The 20,377-nt window shown below is 46.6% G+C and overlaps 1 protein-coding gene across 1 annotated transcript; it reads left to right on the forward strand.

The window, feature by feature from the left end:
• The first annotated feature begins 4,952 nt into the window (after nt 1–4,952).
• IYD (iodotyrosine deiodinase) lies at nt 4,953–19,997 on the forward strand. Its single transcript, XM_004673932.1, has 5 exons — nt 4,953–5,130; nt 15,245–15,436; nt 17,260–17,419; nt 18,317–18,473; nt 19,815–19,997. Exons 1-5 carry the CDS (start codon nt 4,953–4,955, stop codon nt 19,995–19,997), a joined length of 870 nt encoding a protein of 289 aa, XP_004673989.1.
• Nucleotides 19,998–20,377: the final 380 nt, after the last annotated feature.

Here is a 20,377-nt window from a genome sequence, read left to right on the forward strand (position 1 = left end):
AAAAAAAAGTAATGTTTCTGACACTTTGCTCTCTGGTTGATGGGGAGGGAGCACCTAGGCTTGAAGAATCTGGTTTTGGGGAAACTGAGGAGAGAGCCCAGTGGTTTCAAAATTTAACAAACATCAGAACCACCCAGAAGGTTTGTTGACACCTAGATTGCTGGACTCGACCCCAGGACTTGGACCCAGCCAGTGGGTCTAGGGCTTGAGAATTTGCATTTTGAACCTGTTCCACTGGGAGGTTCCTGGTGTTTAAGCAGGACCACACTTCAAGCACCGGTTCTGATTCATTCACTCTGCCTTAGCCAGAGTGTGAAAACGCTTCACTTCTGCCTTTTTAGGGCAGTTGAGGTCTCTCTCTCTCTCTCTTTTTTTTAAAGTTGGCTTTTTGTTTTTTTTAATTGCCTATTTTTTTTAACATTTATTTATTTATATTTACAGAACTGGGGTACAGGCCAGAGGAGTGATGGGTGAAAGGATTCACCAAGAGACAGAGTGGGGAGCAAAACAGGCAGATTAGCTGAAATACACTGCTGAGGGGGGCAGCGGGTGGATCAGAAGTCTGCCGTGCTATGTGGGTCAGCTCCCTGAGTAGAGATCAAACTGATGCTTCAGTGGCTTCAGATAGCTTCATAGTGTGGTGCTTTAACCCATTGAGCCACCTGGGAGAGCCCCTCTTTTTTTTTTTTTTAGTTAAAAAATTTAATTGCGGCTCTTCGTGGTGATGCAACAGGTTAGGACGCAGAGCTGCCAGCCTGCTGCAGCCACTTCAGTGCGAGTTCAATCTCTGCTCCGGAAGTGACCCACATGGCGCAGCAGACCTCTTCTGACCCGCCCACTGCTCCCCTCATCAGTGTACTTCATCGATCTGTCTGTTCTGCTCCCCACTTTGTTCTGATGAATCCCCTCACTGCCCCTGCACCTCTGGCCTGTACCCCAGTTCTGTATGAATAAATAAATCATTAAAAAATTAATTGTGATAAAATACACATAGCACAGGACTTGCTATCTTAAGCATTTTAATGTGTACAGGCCCATGGTATCAAATACACTCAGGTTGCTGAAATAGCATCACCACCACCCATTTCTAGAGCTGTCTCCATTTGCAGGGCAAAACAAATCATCCCCCTAGACGATAACCCCCCTTTTCTGCCTCCAGACAGCAACCTTCTCCCTCCTGCCTCTGTGCATTTGATTCTGTTAGGTTCCACACATAACTGGGGTCATTAATGCTTCTCTTTTCATGACTGGCTTTTTTTACTGTGCATAGTATTTTCAAGGCTCATCTGTGTTGTAACATGGGTCAGTGGGTTGAAATTCTCTGCTTCCTGAGGCTGAATCCTACTTCACAGTTGTCTAGACCACATTTCACTTCCCCATTTATCCTTCCTGCCACTTGGGTTGTTTCTGCCTCTTGACGATGAGGAAAATGCTGCTATAAATAGGGGTGTGCAAATGTCACTTTGGTACTTGGCTTTCTATTCTTTTGTGTCTAGACCCTCAAGAGGAATTGCTGAAGAAGTGAAGTTTCTTATAAAGTGGGTTGAGTCCAGTAGATTAAGAGGGGTGATGCGGGTGAAAGGTCAACATACAGGACTTGCATGTTGTCTAAGGGTCAGCATCGTACAGCTCTCGGGCAGTTAGGCATGTGTGTGCCAAAACTGCCCTTTGAGACTGGCGATTCTACCAATGAGTGTGGCTTGAGCATAGGTGAGGTCCGGCTTAAAGACATTTGTTAATTCCCTCTGTCTTCCCAAGTTCATACCTAGACTCAGATGTGATTATGAAGTCTACACAGGCACATTGCACTTCAAGCCTTTAACTTAAGCCCTTGATATCACACCTGAGTAACAATAAATAAGCCCCGCTAGAAACACTTGATAACAGCTTGTGTGTTGACTGATAAAACCATGTTACCTGACTCAGTGCTCCAAGGCATGTTTTCCCCAGAGACTTCCCATTCATGCTCACTTGATTTCCCCCAAAAATATGCTTATGGTGTGTTAGGAAAGGTTCATTAGATTGAATGTCAGCATGGAAGGTTAAAAATCTTCGGTGTGCCTCAGGAAAAGGTGTTTTCTAGAATGTCCTATTCACGACATGGTCTGAAGACTGGCCATTCCTTCCACACTTGCACTATCACAACCTGAGACATGAAGCATCAGAGGCCACAACAGCATGTTCAGGAAAATCAACCATGTCCTCCACACACTTATAGTTGTAACTTTCTTGAGGAAGTGAACTGTGTGTTGACTCGATTTCATTCTGGCACCAGCACCGAATCGGACACTGAGTTACACAGTCTCAGGTGACCTAGGGCTTGTCAAGACTGAGTAAAAGCTTCATGTCCTTGCTGGGCTCTTGTCTGGCTCAGGCTGAATGAAGCCTGTGTGTGTGTGTGTTTAAAGATTTTTTTATTTATGCATACAGACTGGAGTGCAGGCCAGAGGTACAGAAAGTGGGGCGCAGAACAGGCAGATATACTGAAATACACTGCTGAGGGGAGCAATGGGTGGGTCAGGAGAGGTCTCCCATGCCGTGTGGGTCAGTTCCCTGGCCGGGGATCAAACTCGTGCTGCAGTGGCTTCAGAGAGCTTCATAATGCTGTGCTTTAATCTGTTGCACCACCAGGGAGAGCCCAATTTAATATATATTTTTAAGATTTTATTTATTTATTTTTGCACAGAAGAACTGGGGTGTGGGTGGTGAGAGGATTCACCAGAGACAGGGTGGGGAGCAGAGCAGGCAGATCTACTGAAATACACTGCTGAGGGGAGCAGCAGAGAGACAGGAGAGGTCTGCTGTGCCATGTGGGTCAGCTCCCTGGCCAAGGATTGAACCCCTAGACCACCAGGGAGGCCCAGTTTATCATATTCTTTTGTTAAAAATTAGTACGACTTAGTCATGAAACAAGCTAGAACATGGGCAAACCCTGAAGACCTCATGCTAAGTGAAGGAAGACCATCACAATAGGATGGATCTTACATGAGTCCACTTATATGAGGCATGAAGAATAGTCAAAATCATAGAGACAGTGAATCATCAGGGCCTTGCGGGAAGTGGGGAGGTGAGTTTGACTTAATAGTTACAAATTTTCTTTGGGGGTGACAAAAATGGTTTGGAAGCAGATGCTTTTGTGTCCTCTTCTTGCAAGGACACTGATGCCATTCACAAGGGCTCCACCCTCATGACCTAATTATTTCCTCAAAGTCCCATTTCCAATACCACTGCTTAGAACTCAGGGTTTCAACCTAGGAATTGCCGGGTGGGGGGCTTAACTTGCTATCAAGACATAAATGACACGAGGCCATTTTAGTCTAACACTAAGGGGTGATTGCTGATCCATGCATACAACCCTGGCTTTAAACACCTCACTTAACTCCTGGTGCATCAGTTTCTTCATTTGTAAAATGGGGATACATTGGGGTCCACTGTACAGGCTGTCATGAGATCAGGGCTAATGTGTGTCAGGAAAGAGCCTGCTACCATGTGCTAAGCATGCAGTAAGTGCCAGCTACCACCACATTCCATGTGAGGAAAAGAAAACACCCTGTTAGCATGACCACAAAGACAGCACCTTCTAGCAGTACTTAGCTCTCAGCCTCACTGGCTCCCTGCACCCCGGGCCCACCCTCCTTCTGAAGCACCTAGCCACACCTTCACCTCTGCCTGGGGAACCTTTCTCTGTCTCTGTATAATTGACTCCCACTCATAGTTCTAATTTTTGAATATTGAAGAAATTTGAGACTGTTCATGATAGTTCAAAGATTAAAAATGATGGAATTGTAGACAGTCAAAAATCTCTCTCCTACCCTGTGCTCCGTCCAATAGTCACACCCTTTCCATCCCAAGTAACCACTATCTGCATTAACTATTTATTTTGAAGTGTATATAGTCACAGGGAGTTGCAAAACCAGTGCAAAGAAATTCTGATGGAACCCGTGTTTTAAATTCATATACAAGCCATATAAAAATATAGGGTTTGTGCTCTTTTACAGGAATGGTATGTTATTATACACGATTCGGTACTTTGCTGCTAAACAAGGGAGTTTTTGTCTCCCCGCTCCCTGATGTGGTGTGGTGGTATCAGGAGGTGGGGCTTTGGAGAGAGAATTAGGGTGTGAGGATGGGCCCTGGAGATACATTTCCCTTGTGAACAGCCAGGAGGGTGTGATCTCCCTCTCTGCCAGGAGAGGGCGCTGTGGACAAGTGGCGGCTGCAGTCAGTCCAGGCCCTGACTAGACCCACCAGCCTGCGGCTTGATCTGGGGCTTGCGAAGCTGCAGAATAGTAGTAAATAACATTCCTGTTGTTTGAGTCCCTTGGCCCTTTGATATTTTTCTGGTAGGCGCCCAAACTAACTAAACCATTTGCTTAAAACCAAAGCCCTCTTTACTTTATATAATTAACCAGGTTGTCATTTTAATTCTTCTGTATCACTTTTTCTAGATCAAAGATTTTCTAAATGCCAAGCACGAGCATTTTTTGCTCCCTATGTTGGCTCCGATTTCATTTTAAAAAATAAATCAAAGCCTCAGGGCAGTATTCACAACAGGATGCTTGAAAAGGCTGATTATTAGGTTTCTTTCCTTCAGCCATTGGGAATCGGCTTCTGGAAATCTGTTGTTTTAGAAACGAGGTCTCCAGGTACTGCCTAGCTTCAGGCAGGCTGGACACATGCTGTCTCAGAGAACAGTCGGTGGAGAAGGCCGCAAGGGGTGACGGGAGCTGGCACCGGCCGTGGAGGGATGTATTGACTGAGTCCACAGTTTAGCAGGTGAACGTCCTTGGGGATTGCCAAGCCCACAACACACCCCATTGCCCAGAGCTGTGATCTTTGCCCTTTCAAAGTCCTCACAGGGTTACGTCCTGGTTCCTCCCGGCAGTCTCTCTCCTTTCCCCACCTCCCTGTGGCGTTTCTCCTCCCTGCCTGCCTGGCTCAGCTTCACAGTCATGTTTTCCCTGACACCGGTGTTGGTAGCAGTTGTGTGCATTTTGATTGTGTGGATCTTTAGAAATGCTGATGGAAACATCGAGAAAAGGAAGGAGTTGGCTAGAAGCAGGGCAGAGGTTCGACCCTGGGTGGATGAAGACTTAACAGACAGCTCTGACCTCCAGCAAGCGGAAGAAGGTAAAGACACTGGCGATATTGCGAGGGGTGGGCAGCCAGCACCTTCCTAGTGGGTGGGAGTGAGCAGCCAGCACCTGCAGGGGAGGAAACCGATGTGGTCAGTTTCATCGTCAGCCTGTGTTCTGCAAATGATGTGTGTGGCAGGCAGATCGTTGCTTCCCGGTGCTCAGCTTGTCACTTGCTGGCACCAACCCCCCATTTATTACAAGTTAACCCATAAAAAACTGTGGGGGGCTGACGTTTCCTCTGGCTCCGGTCCTATTCCCTTCCTATGCAAGGGCCACATGGCAGACTCCTGGGGAGTGTGATGTGAATGGGCAGATTTGGCTCAAGAGCTTTGAAATGAAAAAGTGGCATCTCTCTAGAGACTTGATCTGGGTGAGAGGGGAGGGTGGCCACTGTCCTGGAAGCCACCATTCAACTCAGTAAAGAAGGCACTGGACAGACAGCCACTGGGGTAACGAAGAGCTGGCCTTGGTGGATGATTGCGAGGCATTTTGAGAGGGCTCAGGGCGTGTGGGGCCGCTGGGGGCCAGCTGAGCCCAGCTGGGGGGTACTGGCTCGTTAACTGCAAGCTGGGGGCATCTCAGGTGTGAGGAACATTAGTGCTGGGGAGACAGGGCACTGTGCTCACCAGGGCAGGGGTGAAGGAGGCAAGGGTAAGGTGGGCCTGGTTATAGCCACTGAGAACATAGAGGGGTAAAGGAGGAGGCAGGATGGGATGGCTCTGAAGGGCCTTGTTTGTAATGATTTCTGAAGAAATCCGTGTTGGAGGGGTATCTAAAGTACCTTTATATAAGTGTATATATATGTGTGTGTGTGTGTGTGTGTGTGTCTGTACACACACACACACACACATACACACATATGGATATATATATTATTTTTACATCATTTTGTGTATTTCTCCATTATAGTTGCAATCCCCTTGGGCTTCCCATTACTAAATCACCCGTGTGCCATCACCATAGTCCAGTGCATTTCCCTCCCCCCACTGTTTTTGATACCAGTCCCTCCTCCACCCCCACAAAATGTCTCTAGTACATAGCTATTCATCATTATCATTATCATTATTTTCTCACCTGGTCCATTATACTCCTGCTATGAGTGAAACCATCTGGTATTTTTCCTTTTCTTTCTGGCTTATTTCACTAAGCATGATCTTCTGCAGCTCCTCCATGTTGCTGCAAAAGACACATGTTTTTTCTTCTTCTTCTTCTTTTTTTTTTGGTTGCTAATATTCCATTGTGTATATGTACCACATCTTTTTTTAATCCAGTCATCCACTTTTGGGCATTTGGGCTGTTTCCATGTCTTTCCAATTATGAGTAAAGCAGCAATAAACATGGAGGTGCAGGTATCTTTTTCAGCCAGTGTTTTTGTGTCTTTTGGGCAGATACCTAGGAGTGGGATTGCTGCGTCATAGGGAAGCTCCATGTTTAGCAGTTTGAGTTCTAAACAGTTTTCCATAGTGGTTGTACTAGTTTGCATTCCCACCAGCAGTGCAGGAGAGTTCATTTTCTCCACATCCTAGCCACTATCTGTTGTTGCTTGAAGTGCCTTTGTGAGCGGGAGTTGACTTGGGAGAGATGCCCTGAATCTCAGCTGCGTGAGTAATACCCGTGCCCTCCCACAGGGGACGCCAGAAAGTGTGTGGGTGGCAGTGTGCGGTTGTGTGTGTGCATGCGTGTGTGTAAACATGAGTGTGTATGTCCTGATTTGTCCTAATGTCAGGATTGAGTGTTGGGGTCACAGCCAGCTCACTGCCGGGAGGGCTGTTGGGTTCACAGTCGGCATCTCTGCCAGGAGCCGGCGATACTGAGCCTATTGCCCAAGCAACCTCCTCGCTGGGCCGTTCTCGCTGTCTGTGTGGAAAGAGGTCCCACCCCAGTGCCCTTGACCAGATGCACTTCCTTGAGCAGAGGATTGTGTGCAGGGAGCTGTGCTGGATGGGAGTGGCTTTGGAACCAAGCAGGTGAAGTAAGAAGAAGATCAGGTTTTGGTCATAAGGCAGATTTGGGGAGAAAAAGCAGAGGGTAAGAATTGCAGATTCTGATGGAGTCAGAATAACATGATCATCAACCGGTAAGGGAAGAGCATCCAATGCGAAGGGGAAGGAGCCGAGGGTGGCAGAGGACGTGTTAGCCTCTACGAGAGTCACTCTGAAGCATGGCGGGTGCTGGGAACTTGCAAGGTGAATGGCTTCTCGAAGGCACTGTGGAGGGAGAGAGGCTGAGCTAGAACCTGCAGAGCAGAGGAACTTAGAGGGCAAAGTGGCTAATGGAAGGGCGCACCTGGTGACGTAAGGAGCACTTGCTACATAGCACTTGCTGTGTGCAGCTCACCTTTTATTTGTAGTAAAAGTCAGCATGACAACAGGGCGGGCCAGGTGCTGTGACTATCTTCAAATCACAGATGAGGAAACAGAGGCTCAGCTAGGCTGTCACCCGCCCCAGCGGGAGGAGGTAGACCCAGGCAGTCAGGCTGCAGAGTCCAGGCGCACAGCCAGCTTGTGGGGCCGCCTTCCCGACAGAATGACCTGGAGAGCAGGAGGTGGTCAGGGGTGCTGAACACTCCCTGAGAGATCAAAGGGAGCACTCCGTGAGGCGAGGCCACTGCCTCGGAAGTCCCAGGAGGCAGAGTAAGTGACGGTGCAAGGGCTTGGGGCAGTGTGGAGCTCCTGGAACTGGGTCTGGAGGCAGAGAACAGAGCAGAACCGCATGACCTACCTCGTTCTCTGTCTGCAGCTCATTTTCAACCTCCTCTGCTTTTTCGTTCCCTGCTCCTCCTGTAGGGAGTGAATCCAATAGCCAGTGACCTCCTCAGCAGTTAAGGCAAGTCTGCCTGAAGGCAGAAGTCACTGCCCCTTGTAGGAATGTTTGTTTACTCAAATCATGTTGCTGTCAGAAAACGAGGTGCCAGGTGCCAGCCAAAGTTTAAGCTCAGGCTCTTCCACACCCGAGTCTCTGCTCCTAACCACTGGGTGGGTGGACATTCTGGGAGAGAGTAGACCATGCTGGTACGGTGGATTCCAAAGGTGGGGTGTCCCTGAAGTAGCAAGAGGATCCCATACTGGTTCAAGCCATTGAAGAGACAAAACAGCAATTAAGTGTGGTCAGTCACGCCAGTGTGAATTCAGGAAAATATATATACAGCCCAACCTCTTCCAACTTTCACAAAGAATCCTGTTCCTGTTTCATAGACCAGGGAGTGGGGGTGGGGGAGATTAAGTGGGAGCATAGAGAGGCTGTCCGCTTAGATATCAAACACCTGCTTCCTTTAGGTATCACACACACCTGTGTATCTGTAATCAGCGGTTTAAGGAATCAGAGCTATTTATCTCAAAGAGAAAAATTCTCAGAATGAAGCCAAAGTCCTGCATAAAAATTCCCTCCTCAGGCCCAGATCCATAAAAACTCATGGAGATAGAAACAGGAGAAAAAGGTAGAAGAAACACAGCTCATTAGGGTGTTGTCCATTTTAAAGTATGTTGTGTGTCCGGGGAGGTGGGGGTGGGGGCGGTCTCTGACCATACAAAAAGCGGTTATTCTAACAGAAATTCTGATTGTCCTGGACAGTCCTGCTATTGTTAAGAAAGACCCTTGTTAAAATATTCATCTAGTGTGGGTGACCTTTAAGAATTAGCAAACTAAGGGAAGGGCAGATTTTTCTATAACTATGGCAACAAGCAGCTGTCACAACCAATTTGAAACCTGTTCAGTGGATCAGACAGCTCATCCCTGGGACAGCTTAGCAAACCAACCAATCGGGAGCCACCTCATGCCTCTGAAAGTCAGCCAATCCGGGACGGACTCACCCTGAAAGCCCGCCCCTCCGAGTGCCAACCAATCAACAGCAGCCTCCACCAGGTGCCGCTATTTCCAGATGACGTCAGTGTGCTGACACCCTCGTGCCCACCAGGTGTGGGCTGCTAGCCTCAGCCATTGGTGCTAGTGAGAGCCAGTTATGAAATATTAGGGGGTTCTATGGCTTATCCTTCCACCATGGACAGCTTGAAATCACAGCATACTGGCAGTGTTCGCACCGCAGAATATACTCGTCAGGACTCTCTCCCCAGCACACCTCCCTGACAATACTGTACAGGGTCCGCGTTCCACTGGGTTCACAGCGTGAGCTCACCCAGCATCGGCTGAGTTGTTATAGGAAGCAACACATTCTGCTGCTTTTTACTTCATCCTTTGGCATAGCTCTCCTTCAAGCCGTTTGCCTGGTTAATTTAAACAGGTGGTTTATCGGGACTTCTGTAAGACCCTGAGGTGGCAGGACAATGGACAGCTGAGGGGTTGGAAGGGTCAAGGACTTGAATGAAAGAGACTGTCTTTGAGATCAACGAGTCTGGGTGGATCCCACGGCGGGAGCGTGAAGGTTAGCACAGGGACCCTGGGCAGAAAGGGCTTGGGAAGCAAGTTCTAGAAAGAAGGTTCACTTGGGCTGGCAAAACCCTATTCCTGGTCTTCGCATCTAGTCACGGCAGCCCCCACAGCCCCACTACCTGGGGCGCTGCTCGTGAGAGTCAAGCCAGCCACCCCCAAGGCGACATGGGAGCAGAGCAGGTAGCTGGAAAGAAACCTTCTCCGTCCTCCTCAGGCCAAGGTGGAGATTCCCCACCTTCAGAATCTGTTGACTATGACTGCAGCACCTGCCCCCCATTTGCCTTGTTGATATTGCTCCTTGGGTCCCCCAAGATTTCGGGAGGAGAATAAGATAATGTGACAACACTGGCCTTGAAGGATTTGTGGGTAGCAACTCTGTGGCCCCTGAAGCAGACACATAGAAACACAAAAGCAATTCAGACATGGAGCCAGAAAATCACCTCTGTGCTAAACATAAAAGAATAGACACAGCCTAGAATTACTGGCTGGTACACCTAATTATGGAGCAATTTAGGGCTGGGTGGCATTAAAGCAGTGATGAGAGGTGAGTTGTTCTTGGTTTCAATGGCAAACCCCAAGTGTGGCTTTGGATTAAAGTTCAGGATGTGGATTAAAAAGCAGACCACAGTCGCCGGAATTTGTTTCTGGAATACGTGGGCTTGAACTGGTGCCTGAGAGTGGCTCTGCAGGTCTGGTGTGGGAGCGAGGTCTGGTGTGTGACCTCTCTGCAAGGTCACATTCCTGGGGGGCAGTGAAAAGCTCAAGGGGAAGCAGAGAAGTGGCCCCACTGTCTGCGCTCTGCCCTGCTCTTGCTCTCCCAGCCTGGCCATGCCTGCCTTGGCCCAGGCAGAGGGCACACCTGCCCTTCCGTGGGCTGCAGGACCACTGCTCCCTCCGCTCTGCGCTGCTGGAAGAGCCTTTCTGGACAATCCCACCCGGGGACTGAAGCCCTCTGTCTACCCTGCTCAGACATTTGGGCGCTGATAGAACTCAGGCAGCCACTCTTTAAATCTGCAGGTGAGGGCTGGAGTAGCAGCGTCATCCTGGACTTTAGACACCACACAGCTGCCTAGTCAGGCAGTCTGGGTGCCTTGGCTTCTGCACACACTGCATGGGCTTCAGTCAAGGGGCCTCTTAGTACATTCGCTCACTCACCACTTACTGACCACAGAGATTGTCAGGTGGACAGAACAAATGGACCAAAAGAACCCCTGGGGGCGAAGACCTTTATTGACACAGTAATTAAGTTCAGAGCCTTTGATGATGACGTCTGGCTTTGGTTCAGAACTGACTGCCAAATAGCTGTATGTTCCACACCCCTGTCACTTACTGCCTTTGAACTTAGTAACTGACCTTCTCACTGGGCATGCTCAGTCTGAGCCCAAACTGCCCCATGAGTCAAATACAGGAGGATGCTCCCTGCTACCCTCAGAGGGGGCCATTGTCATGCTAATATTGTAGCTGGGGTCATCCTGCTTCAGAAGTCCCTTTTCATAAGCTTCTCTGGTCCCCATCCTCATACCTCATACACCTAGGAGTGAAGGTGTGGGTGCCAGTGGGGAGTACTGTTCTCTACTGGGACTCTACCCAGAAGATTCCAGATCTGCAGGGCCAGGCCTTGGATCAGCTTCCTCTGTCCCTCTGTGTCATTCTCACCTTTAAGCAAGGGCTAAGTGTCATCTTACCTTCACTGTCAGTCTACTTGACATCTCTGTTTGAACGACTCAGTTACCTAACCAAGCCTTATCAACTTTATCTCCAAGATGCTCCAAGAATCTGTCCACGTTGTCATTCTTTCTGCTGCTCAGCTGGCCCAAGCCGACACCATCCCTCACCTAGGTTGTTGCGACACAGCCTCTTACCATTCTTCCCTTTCGCTCTTGTCTCCCTTCAGTTATACCTGAAAGTGTCACCCTTCTAATCTGCTTGATAAGGGTGACACCTTCCTCTGGCACCTCAGCTTAATCTAGAGTATTATTAGTATTATTAGGAGGATTTTGAGGGACGCAAAGCAGACTCTTGCTTATTTCCCAACGCATCTAAACCATCCTCTCTGTTGCTTAGTCGATTCAGACATTTAGATTTTTATGGCTGCTCTTCCTTCTCCACCCCTCCATCCCAAACACTTACTTGTTTTGTTTCACTTTGCCTGCCCCCCCCCAGGACCCTCTATTCATCCTCTCTTTCTGGGATACCCCTCCTTTTTCTCTGTCTCTTCATAGGAGATCAATGATGAGTACGCAATGGCCACAGTTTGTGCTTTTACACATGTACACACTTGCTGATTTGTTTAGATGTTGAAGCTCCATGAGTCAAAACCATATCTATTTTGTTCTCTAATGCATGTCAAATAAATTGTCCACTCGGCCTCTTGGGAAGCCTGGGAGCTTTACTAAATAGATATAGCATGTATGTAACAGTCCACTAAATGTAATAGGTCCATACCATGCACTGAATGTTAAACATAGTATATTGTGTCTTATAAACATGTCGCTATACCATTGAAACTGTTTTTCCCCCAGTCATATCTACCAGGGATTTTTATTTCACTGGGTCACCCTTCCCCCAAAAAAACACCACTAGAAACAAAGCCAAGAAAACATTGCAAAATCTTCGCTTTAGGCTTCTCTTGGACAGATACCTAAAATAAGAAACCTGAGGCAAATATAACTTTAGAACTTGCCTCATTTTTCCATGTGGTGTTTCCTTTTTCCTTTAACTAATGTAAAATGTACATAATCCAGACATCACTGACTTCACCCTATTCACCCCCCCCCCCAAGGGTGTGGTGGTAATTGAATCCTCAGTTGCTTTATTTCAGGTACTTGGTAAAGCTGCACCCTCTCGATGAATCAGAATTTCCAGGGAGCTTGTGCTCTTGGGGGACCTGTAGTCCTTGGCTCAAGGACTTCTGGTCCTTGTGACTCTGTTCAGATCTCACCAATTTGCCTGTGGCAATCTCCCCCTTTTTCCTTTCAGTGATTTCCCCACTTCCCAACCACTCACATATCATTCACTTGGGTGGGCCTTGCTTCTGTGTTATGGTCACTTGAGTCTTGTAGGACTTTGCTCCCCAAATTAGATTCCCCTCACTTTATCCTTGGTATAGCTTAACTCTTCTATTCTAAGTCTCACACTTATGCTCAGGAATACCAAAGCCACCTGCTCCAGGGACCAGCCACAGAGGGTTAACAGTGGATATCCTCTCTTCTCCCCCCACTAGTCTTGAGCAGGAAAGCGAGCAAGTGGAGATTTAGTTTCCACTGATTCAACTTAAGCTACTTTGCTCAGAAGCTAGAAGTGTCTATGGGTAGTTTTGTTTATGCTTTCAAGTTTGCATTTAATGGTAGCTGTTTCCAACTTAAGATCTTTCTTGAAAGCATTAAAGCAGGAGTATTTTAAAATAGCTTTGAAACATTTTAAGATGGTAAGAAATTCATCACTCAGGATCTAGTTCTTACTTGAACCTTCATAAAGAAAGCATTGGGTGTCTTTTCTCTTTCCCAGACAGGTCTAGTCTGTTGACCTAATCTTGACTTTTCACTTAAAAAGAGAAAAACCCTAATTGTGAGCTGTATGACTCCGTCATGTTCTATGTCATAATGGCACGGCCATTTAGATGCGTCTAACTTGACACAGCCACAACTGTGTCACTGTGCAAACGTCAGAGTGTAATTATGCAGATTGGTAGGTATGGTCTCAACACCTGGGTTGATGGTCTAGACTTTTGGGGTAACCAGCATACGTGTGATCAGTCAATGTCCTCATGTTCTTATGTGACATGCACACTGTACTCACTGAACGAGTGTGTAAAACAGATGACTGAACAAATCATCTCCAAGCAAAATATCTTCACATTACATATTGGATAATGAAAGATGTGGGTTTCTTTTTCTAATAATGCTTGACATGAATGGACCCCTTAAACCTGTAGAGTTGGTATTTTTCATCATTTCTAGGAAAACCTCAGATCCTGTCTCTTCAAATACTGTCTCTACCTCATCACCTATTGTGACTGTCATCAAATATGAGAACTTTTCACTCTGGATTTTTCCTTTAAATTTGGTATCTTTGGTGTCTCCGGGCTTCACTATAAATATTTTATTCTGAAGTATTTTCCTTTTCACTAAGATTTTCTTTAGATATGTCTAACTTGACACCCATTGAGTTCTGAAATCTATTATTTGTTTTAGAAGTTTTTTTTTTTTTTAAAGATTTATTTATTTATTCATACAGAACTGGGGTACAGGCCAGAGATGCAGGGGCAGCGAGAGGCTTCACCAGAGACAGAGCGGGGAGCAGAACAGGCAGATCGACGAAGTACACTGCTGAGGGGAGCAGCGGGCGGGTCAGGAGAGGTCTGCCACGCCATGTGGTCACCTCCGGGGCAGGCGGGAATCGAACTTATGCTGAAGTGACTTAAGCTTCTCAGTGCTGTGCTTTAACCCGCTGCGCCACCAGGGAGGGCCTAGAAGTTCTAATTTTTCATACTTCCTGTGTTACATTTTATCCTCTGTGCCCTATAGATTTATATGCTTGTCGCCATTCACCCCAAATATAATTTGTGATTGTAATTGTTTTATCTTTTGAGTGTGATAATTCTAATATTTGGAAATTTGAGCATCTGGTGTTTTAAAAACTCAAACCTGCTATTTTTTGCACATGATGTTTTGTTTCTTTTCAATATGCCTGACTTCACTGATTGGATTTTTGGTATTCATGCCTAAAAATATTTGAATATTAACATTGAATATTAATATTTGAATATTATTCTCCTAGTCAATGGGGTCATCTTTTTCTAAGTTCAGGCTTGGAAGGAGGGCCCAACAACTTGGTATAACCCCTTGGGGATGAATTAGTTACAATTCACACTTACTCTCAGACTATAGTCTTGGAGTTCCAGCTTACTAGACTTTCCATTGACTCCTATGCCTATAGATACCTGAAGATATAAATGTGAAAATTCAGATGTAGAGGAATGATAAATATAATCAGGGCAAATGCAGATTCTCTGCTTATTTACCTCTGCAAGTACATATTTTCCCCTCTGGTTTGGCGTGGGAATTTCTTACCTTGTCAGCAGTTCAATGATTTTTTAAAAAAAGATTGATTTATTTATGCATACTGAACTGGGGTACAGGCCAAGATGCAGGGGCTGTGAGAGGGTTCATCAGAGACAGAGTGGGGAGCAGAACAGGCAGATCCATGAAGTACACAGCTGAGGGGAGCAGCGGCATCAGTGGGGAGACAGGAGAGGTCTGCTGAGCCATGTGGGTCACCTCTGGGATGGGGATTGTACTCACACAGAAGCGGCTACAGCTAGCTTTGCAGTGCTGTGCTTTAACTCACTGCACCACCAGGGAGGGCCCAATTCAATGATTTTAAGAGGACTTAAAAAAATATCTTAATGATCTTAGAGGTTTTCTGCTGAGGGGCGATTGTTCAGATAAGCTAGTTTACCATTAACAGAGATTTGTACCCTCCTCTTTGTACAGGTAAAGTGTTTTTTTTTTTTTTTCTGGATTTATAACCAGTCTGGGGACTGAAGGATAGTCAAGAGCAGAGTTCAGGGCTCTGGAGAGCTATTCTTCTCATTTTATGGAGATGTCTTTGAACTCATAACTTTACTGAGACATTTCTGAGAATTTTATCTCTGGCTCCCATGGGCCACCTTTCAAAGAAGAGGCCGTTTAATTTGCCCTCTTTGTTCTTAGTTGCAGATGCTGATGAATGGCAAGAGTCAGAGGAAAGTGTGGAACACATCCCATACCTGCACACTCGGTACCCTGAGAAGGACATGGTGAAGAGATCCAAGGAATTTTATGACCTTCTGAATATGCGACGGTCTGTTAGGTTCATCAGTAATGAGCAAGTGCCAATGGAAGTCATCGAGAACGTCATCAGAGCCGCAGGTCTGTCCTGCACATTGGGTCCTTGAGAATGTCACCTGCTTGTGACAATATTGGAGCACCACTGATGTTGAGATGCTGAAAATACAGCCTAGAGCCAGAGTTTGTCGTCTTACCCAAATGTTGGCTGACTGCCAGGAACATTATGATTTCTACTTTGTACAAATTTGACATTGCTTCCATGTAGGGGGCAGATGTGGCCATGGTCAAAACTTCAAAAATTTGTCAGCACTGCAAACCTTCCTAAAGCCGTAAACTTCTAAAGGCACTATTATACATGGAAAAGAAACCTCCTCTTTCTTTCCTCTTCCTTTAAAACACAAATAGGCATTCGCTTACTCACATTTATGCATTTCTCTCTTTGGAAGCAACTTGTTAAAGTTTATGCACCATGCTACTCTGCTATCATATACTTTAGGCTTATATTGTTGTGAATATAATGTGCATTTATGAAGTAAACTAGATCAGGGAAAATGTATTTTTAATGGATTTTTCCACAGAGGAAAAATATGAGATTTACAGAAAAAAATGGGAAGAGAGATGAGAAAGTCCCCATTCGAGAATCTCCTCTGATTGCTGACAATCATAGTTAGCTCAATAAAATCACAGTAGCCCAAAGCATATAAAATCTTAGTTACATAAAATCATAGGTAGCCCAGTCATGAATGGTATTGCAAGACTCTTGTGATTCTGTTATCCAAACTAAAAAGAAGCAACAAGAAAGCATTTCACTTCAGTGAAGAAATCCAACATACTATATTATTGAGTCCTTTAACTATTAGTAGTCACCAAATTTCCTCTGCCTATATATGTGTATTGCTATATACCTGTGATTGCAGCTATATGATATTCAGATAAATTCAGTATAATTGAAATGTTCGAGAACAAAACCATATGGGTTCAAAGTAAACTGAATCACTCTGTCCAGAAACATGGGCTTTATGGTTAGTTTTTATTAGCACTTTGCAATCCAAGCAGATCTTCTCCGCCATGGGGAGCGGCAGGTAGCAAATGAGAACCCCACCATGACCAAAAGCCCTGACCCCCTTCACGTAGCGTCTATGCCACCAAATTACTCTCTAGGAAGGAAAGAAGAGCTGCTCTGGCCTTTCCTTACCAGTGGATGCCCATGTCACTGTCCTAAACAGTGAGGCTTCGCTGGGGCAGAGGCGTGACATGTGGTGAGGAGCGGCCCCGTCCTCACTAAAGTCCTACCAGGGGTTCAAGTTCATGGGCACCACGGTGCACCAAGAAACTCAGACAGTAGGCTGATGCAGGTGTGGGCCGAGGGCCCAGGAGCCCATGAGGCTGGAGGACACACTGTATGTGCCCAGAGAGACCACAGCCCACAGCCCCACTTGGGTTTCATATAAATAGCAGATAACATATGCTTTAGTTACCTTTTGTGTAGTATTTTTAAGTCATTTTACCATTCAAATTTTACCATTTTCATTAAGTTTATGGCTTTATTCTTTTTCAGAAATAGCAAAACAAATGCCATTTGGAGGGTTTAGCTCCAAGTTTTCTCCCATGAGTTCCCTCAGTGGCCGTGTGATTACTTAGGGGTGTCTTCTCCCTCATAATTAGGGGAGCACTGATAAATTCTACGGCCTTGGAACCTAGGCCTTGACATTCGTGGGCTGCTTGGAGACCTAAAGTGAGGCTGAATGAATAGCAGCAATCTACTAGAAGCTGTTGCCAATGTCCTGTGGGCCGCATGATCTAACTTCATTATGAGCGAGTGTGCGTTATCATATTTATGCTGAATTAACATTCTCACATTTCCCTACATCTTTAATGTCTGATTTTCATTTAATGGGTGATAGGAACAGCCCCAAGTGGGGCCCACACAGAGCCCTGGACCTTTGTGGTTGTGAAGGATGCAGACATGAAGCATAAGATTCGGGAGATCATAGAGGAGGAAGAGGAAATCAACTATTCGAAAAGGATGGGACAACGATGGGTTACAGACCTGAAGAAACTGAGGTACCAGAGCTGGTAGAGTTAAGAGTGTTGCATGGTTTTTTTTTTTTTTTTTTTTTTTTTTTTTTAATAGCAACAATCAAGAATAATGGGGTACTTTACAGATTTCAAGATGCATTTTTTTTTAAAGTAAAATGAAATAACTGGTTTTAAGTGTTAGCAAAGCCTGATTCTGTCTCTGGGGGAAAGGTGGATTTAAACTAGGCCTCAGCATCTCATTGCTGAGGAGTAGTTAGGGTGCAGCCTAGAAACAGATCGAGGCTCAATTGCTAACTCTGGCTTTCCAATTGCAAGACCGTGGGTATCCTTTACTCTCTCTAAGGGTATTCGTCTGGGTCTTCCAGAGAAACAGAATCAACGTAGAGAGAATGAGAGACAGAGAGAAGCAGGCCTACACACAGATGCATGCACACACAGATTTTATTATAAGTAACTGACATGTGGTTAAGGAGGATGAGCTCTCCCAAGATCTGCAGTGGGCAGCTGGAGACCCAGCAGAGCCTCTGGAAATCTTGGAAAGAATTCAAAATTAAGATGCTCAAAATTAATGTTTAATTTGACAGGCCCCAAAGCACTTGATTGTGCGGCTTTAAAAGCAGGGACTGACTAGGTTTGGTTTTGCTTAATCGGCTTATTGCTCTCTGGGTTATAAGATCCTCTCTATCTGTCAGCTTCCCAGCTGTCTTGCCATCCTGGGGCCTTACTCAGACCTGCTGATGGAATGAATCACCCAGGATAGAAGAAGATGGATATGACACCAAAAAAAATCCTACTCTTTTCTAACTTAAACATGAAAAACAAGTACCTGTTTCTCTTTTCAGTATAGATAAGATGGGGTAGCAAAAGGAAAGCAGAAATCATGGAGCAAACGTTCTCTGATATATCTTTTTCCCCTTCCAGAACTAATTGGGTGAAAGAGTACTTGGACACGGCTCCTGTTTTGATCCTCATTTTCAAACAAGTACATGGCTTTGCTGCAAATGGCAAAAAAAAGGTCCATTACTACAATGAGATCAGTGTTTCCATCTCCTGTGGGATCCTCCTGGCTGCCCTGCAGGTATGTCACCTCCCACCCAGCCGCAGAAAGAAGTGCTACCTGGAGACCAACAGTCACCTTATTCCCAAGTTCCAGCTGAGTGTCTAGTGTGTGTGTGTGTGTGTGTGTGTGGGGTCCTTGAAAAATACTGCCCCGAAGTTGGATTCCTAAGGAAGGTATTGCTGCTGTGGAAACTGACTCTGGAACCCGGGACTGGGAATGTGTTTGTTCAACAAGCTGGAATTCTTCCTCAAAATCTATTTACACCAGGATTGCAGGGTCAGAAAAGTGGCCATGTGTTTGCCTGGACTGACCTGAAGCTTCAGGCTTTGAGCAGACACTGGAAAGGCTTCAGAGCCTGAAAGCCCCAGGCTGGTTTCTTAGCTGTGTTTACTGTGCTTGCTGCTTGTGACCAGCCCCGAGGGGGGTTCTCCCCTGAAGCTCTTTTCCAGAGGGTAGATCGGCGTGGTGCAGCAAGAGAGAATGGCGAGTGCTTTAGAACCCCCTCGTGGGCATGTCTGGAGCAGTGCTGAGTGTGGACCAGAGCGGAACCGAAGTGTGCCTTTCCACGATTCTGTTCTTCCACTCAGCAAATAGTTTCTGAGCATCTTTTATGTGGTAAATCCTACAGGCCATGGGGAGGAGTCTCATGAGTGGCACATTTTGGTGGGAACTGAGGCTCTGGTTAGGGTGAGAAAGAGTAAAGGTAAAGGAAAGAAACAAGATCACAAGAGCGAATGGCCTTTCTTTCAAAGGACAGTGGGTCCCCCCAAGCCACATGCTCCTTAACTTCTCAAAGGAAAATGTGTGTGTTGAAAACACTCTCAGAGTCAGTCAGAGGTGTGCACAAGAGGAATGTGGCTGCAGATTACTTGAGAACTTGGGCTACTGAACGGGTGTGTGACTTCTTCCCTGGTTCTGTGAACCCAGGTAGAGACCCCGGGGGGGCCCCCTGAGCCAGCGGCTTTGCTGGCTTTGCGGTGGACTTTGCTGCCCTCTAGTCCCCAGGGGCCGTGATAGCAGAGGTCATGGCTGCTCTGGAAGAGACAGACTTCACCCTGAATCCCTGTCTGGACCACACCAGACTCCTGGGCGCCTCCAGAGCTTCTGCTGCTCCGATGTAGCCATCTGGTCGGTTACAAAAGCAGGGGTGTTGCCAGCTGCAGAAGTGTCTCGAAGCTGCACATGAGTTTTAGTAGATGTTTTTTCTTTGAGGGGCTGGAGCACAGGTGACTGGAGTCAACCGTAGATGGCGGCATTTCAGCTGCAGAGGTGACGCCCTCCGGGGTTGTATCCGCCTAGGATGCTGCTTTTGCCATCCTCTGAGGTAGCTGTTGACAACCGTTCTCCTTCCTGTTTCAGAATGCAGGGCTGGTGACGGTCACCACCACGCCTCTCAACTGTGGCCCCCGACTGAGGGTTCTCCTGGGCCGTCAGCCACATGAAAAGCTGCTGATGTTGCTCCCGGTGGGGTATCCCAGCAAGGACGCCACCGTGCCCGACCTGAAGCGCAAGCCCCTGGCGCAGATCATGGTGACCGTGTAGGCAGCAGACCAGCGGGAAGATGCTAGAGACCCGGCCACGCCCTCCTGCCCAGCTGCTCTGGGGCTGCGGCTGCCTTCTCGGGGTGATCAGTCTCCCCAGCTCACCCAGGGTGGCGGCTCGGTGTGCTCAGTGCATTCTCCGCACTTGGGGTGCGAGAAGCCCTGTTTGGATGCACAGAGGAAGAGGTCAAGAGTTATGCTCTCTTCACTTTGGAAACGGATTAAAATGTTACTAAGAACATGGCCTGGTTTATATGTTTTTAATATTGTTCCAAAATGCCACCAGCGTTTCCCTTCATGTCCTTTAAGAAACGTATAGAAAGAAAAGCGTTATCAGGAAATTCAGCGTAGTCCCAAGAATTTAAGGACGTGAGGATTCTT

Source organism: Condylura cristata, unplaced genomic scaffold, assembly GCF_000260355.1.
Source record: "Condylura cristata isolate star-nosed mole 26May11 unplaced genomic scaffold, ConCri1.0 scaffold00001, whole genome shotgun sequence".
Taxonomy (NCBI): Eukaryota; Metazoa; Chordata; class Mammalia; order Eulipotyphla; family Talpidae; genus Condylura; species Condylura cristata.

Excerpts from the sequence above, each read along its gene's own strand:
- IYD (XM_004673932.1), top strand. The coding sequence starts at position 4,953 with ATGTTTTCCCTGACACCGGTGTTGGTAGCAGTTGTGTGCATTTTGATT. Across the intron at positions 5,131-15,244 it reads CCTCCAGCAAGCGGAAGAAG|ATGCTGATGAATGGCAAGAG; the intron begins GTAAAGACACTG and ends TCTTAGTTGCAG. Across the intron at positions 18,474-19,814 it reads TCCTCCTGGCTGCCCTGCAG|AATGCAGGGCTGGTGACGGT; the intron begins GTATGTCACCTC and ends TTCCTGTTTCAG.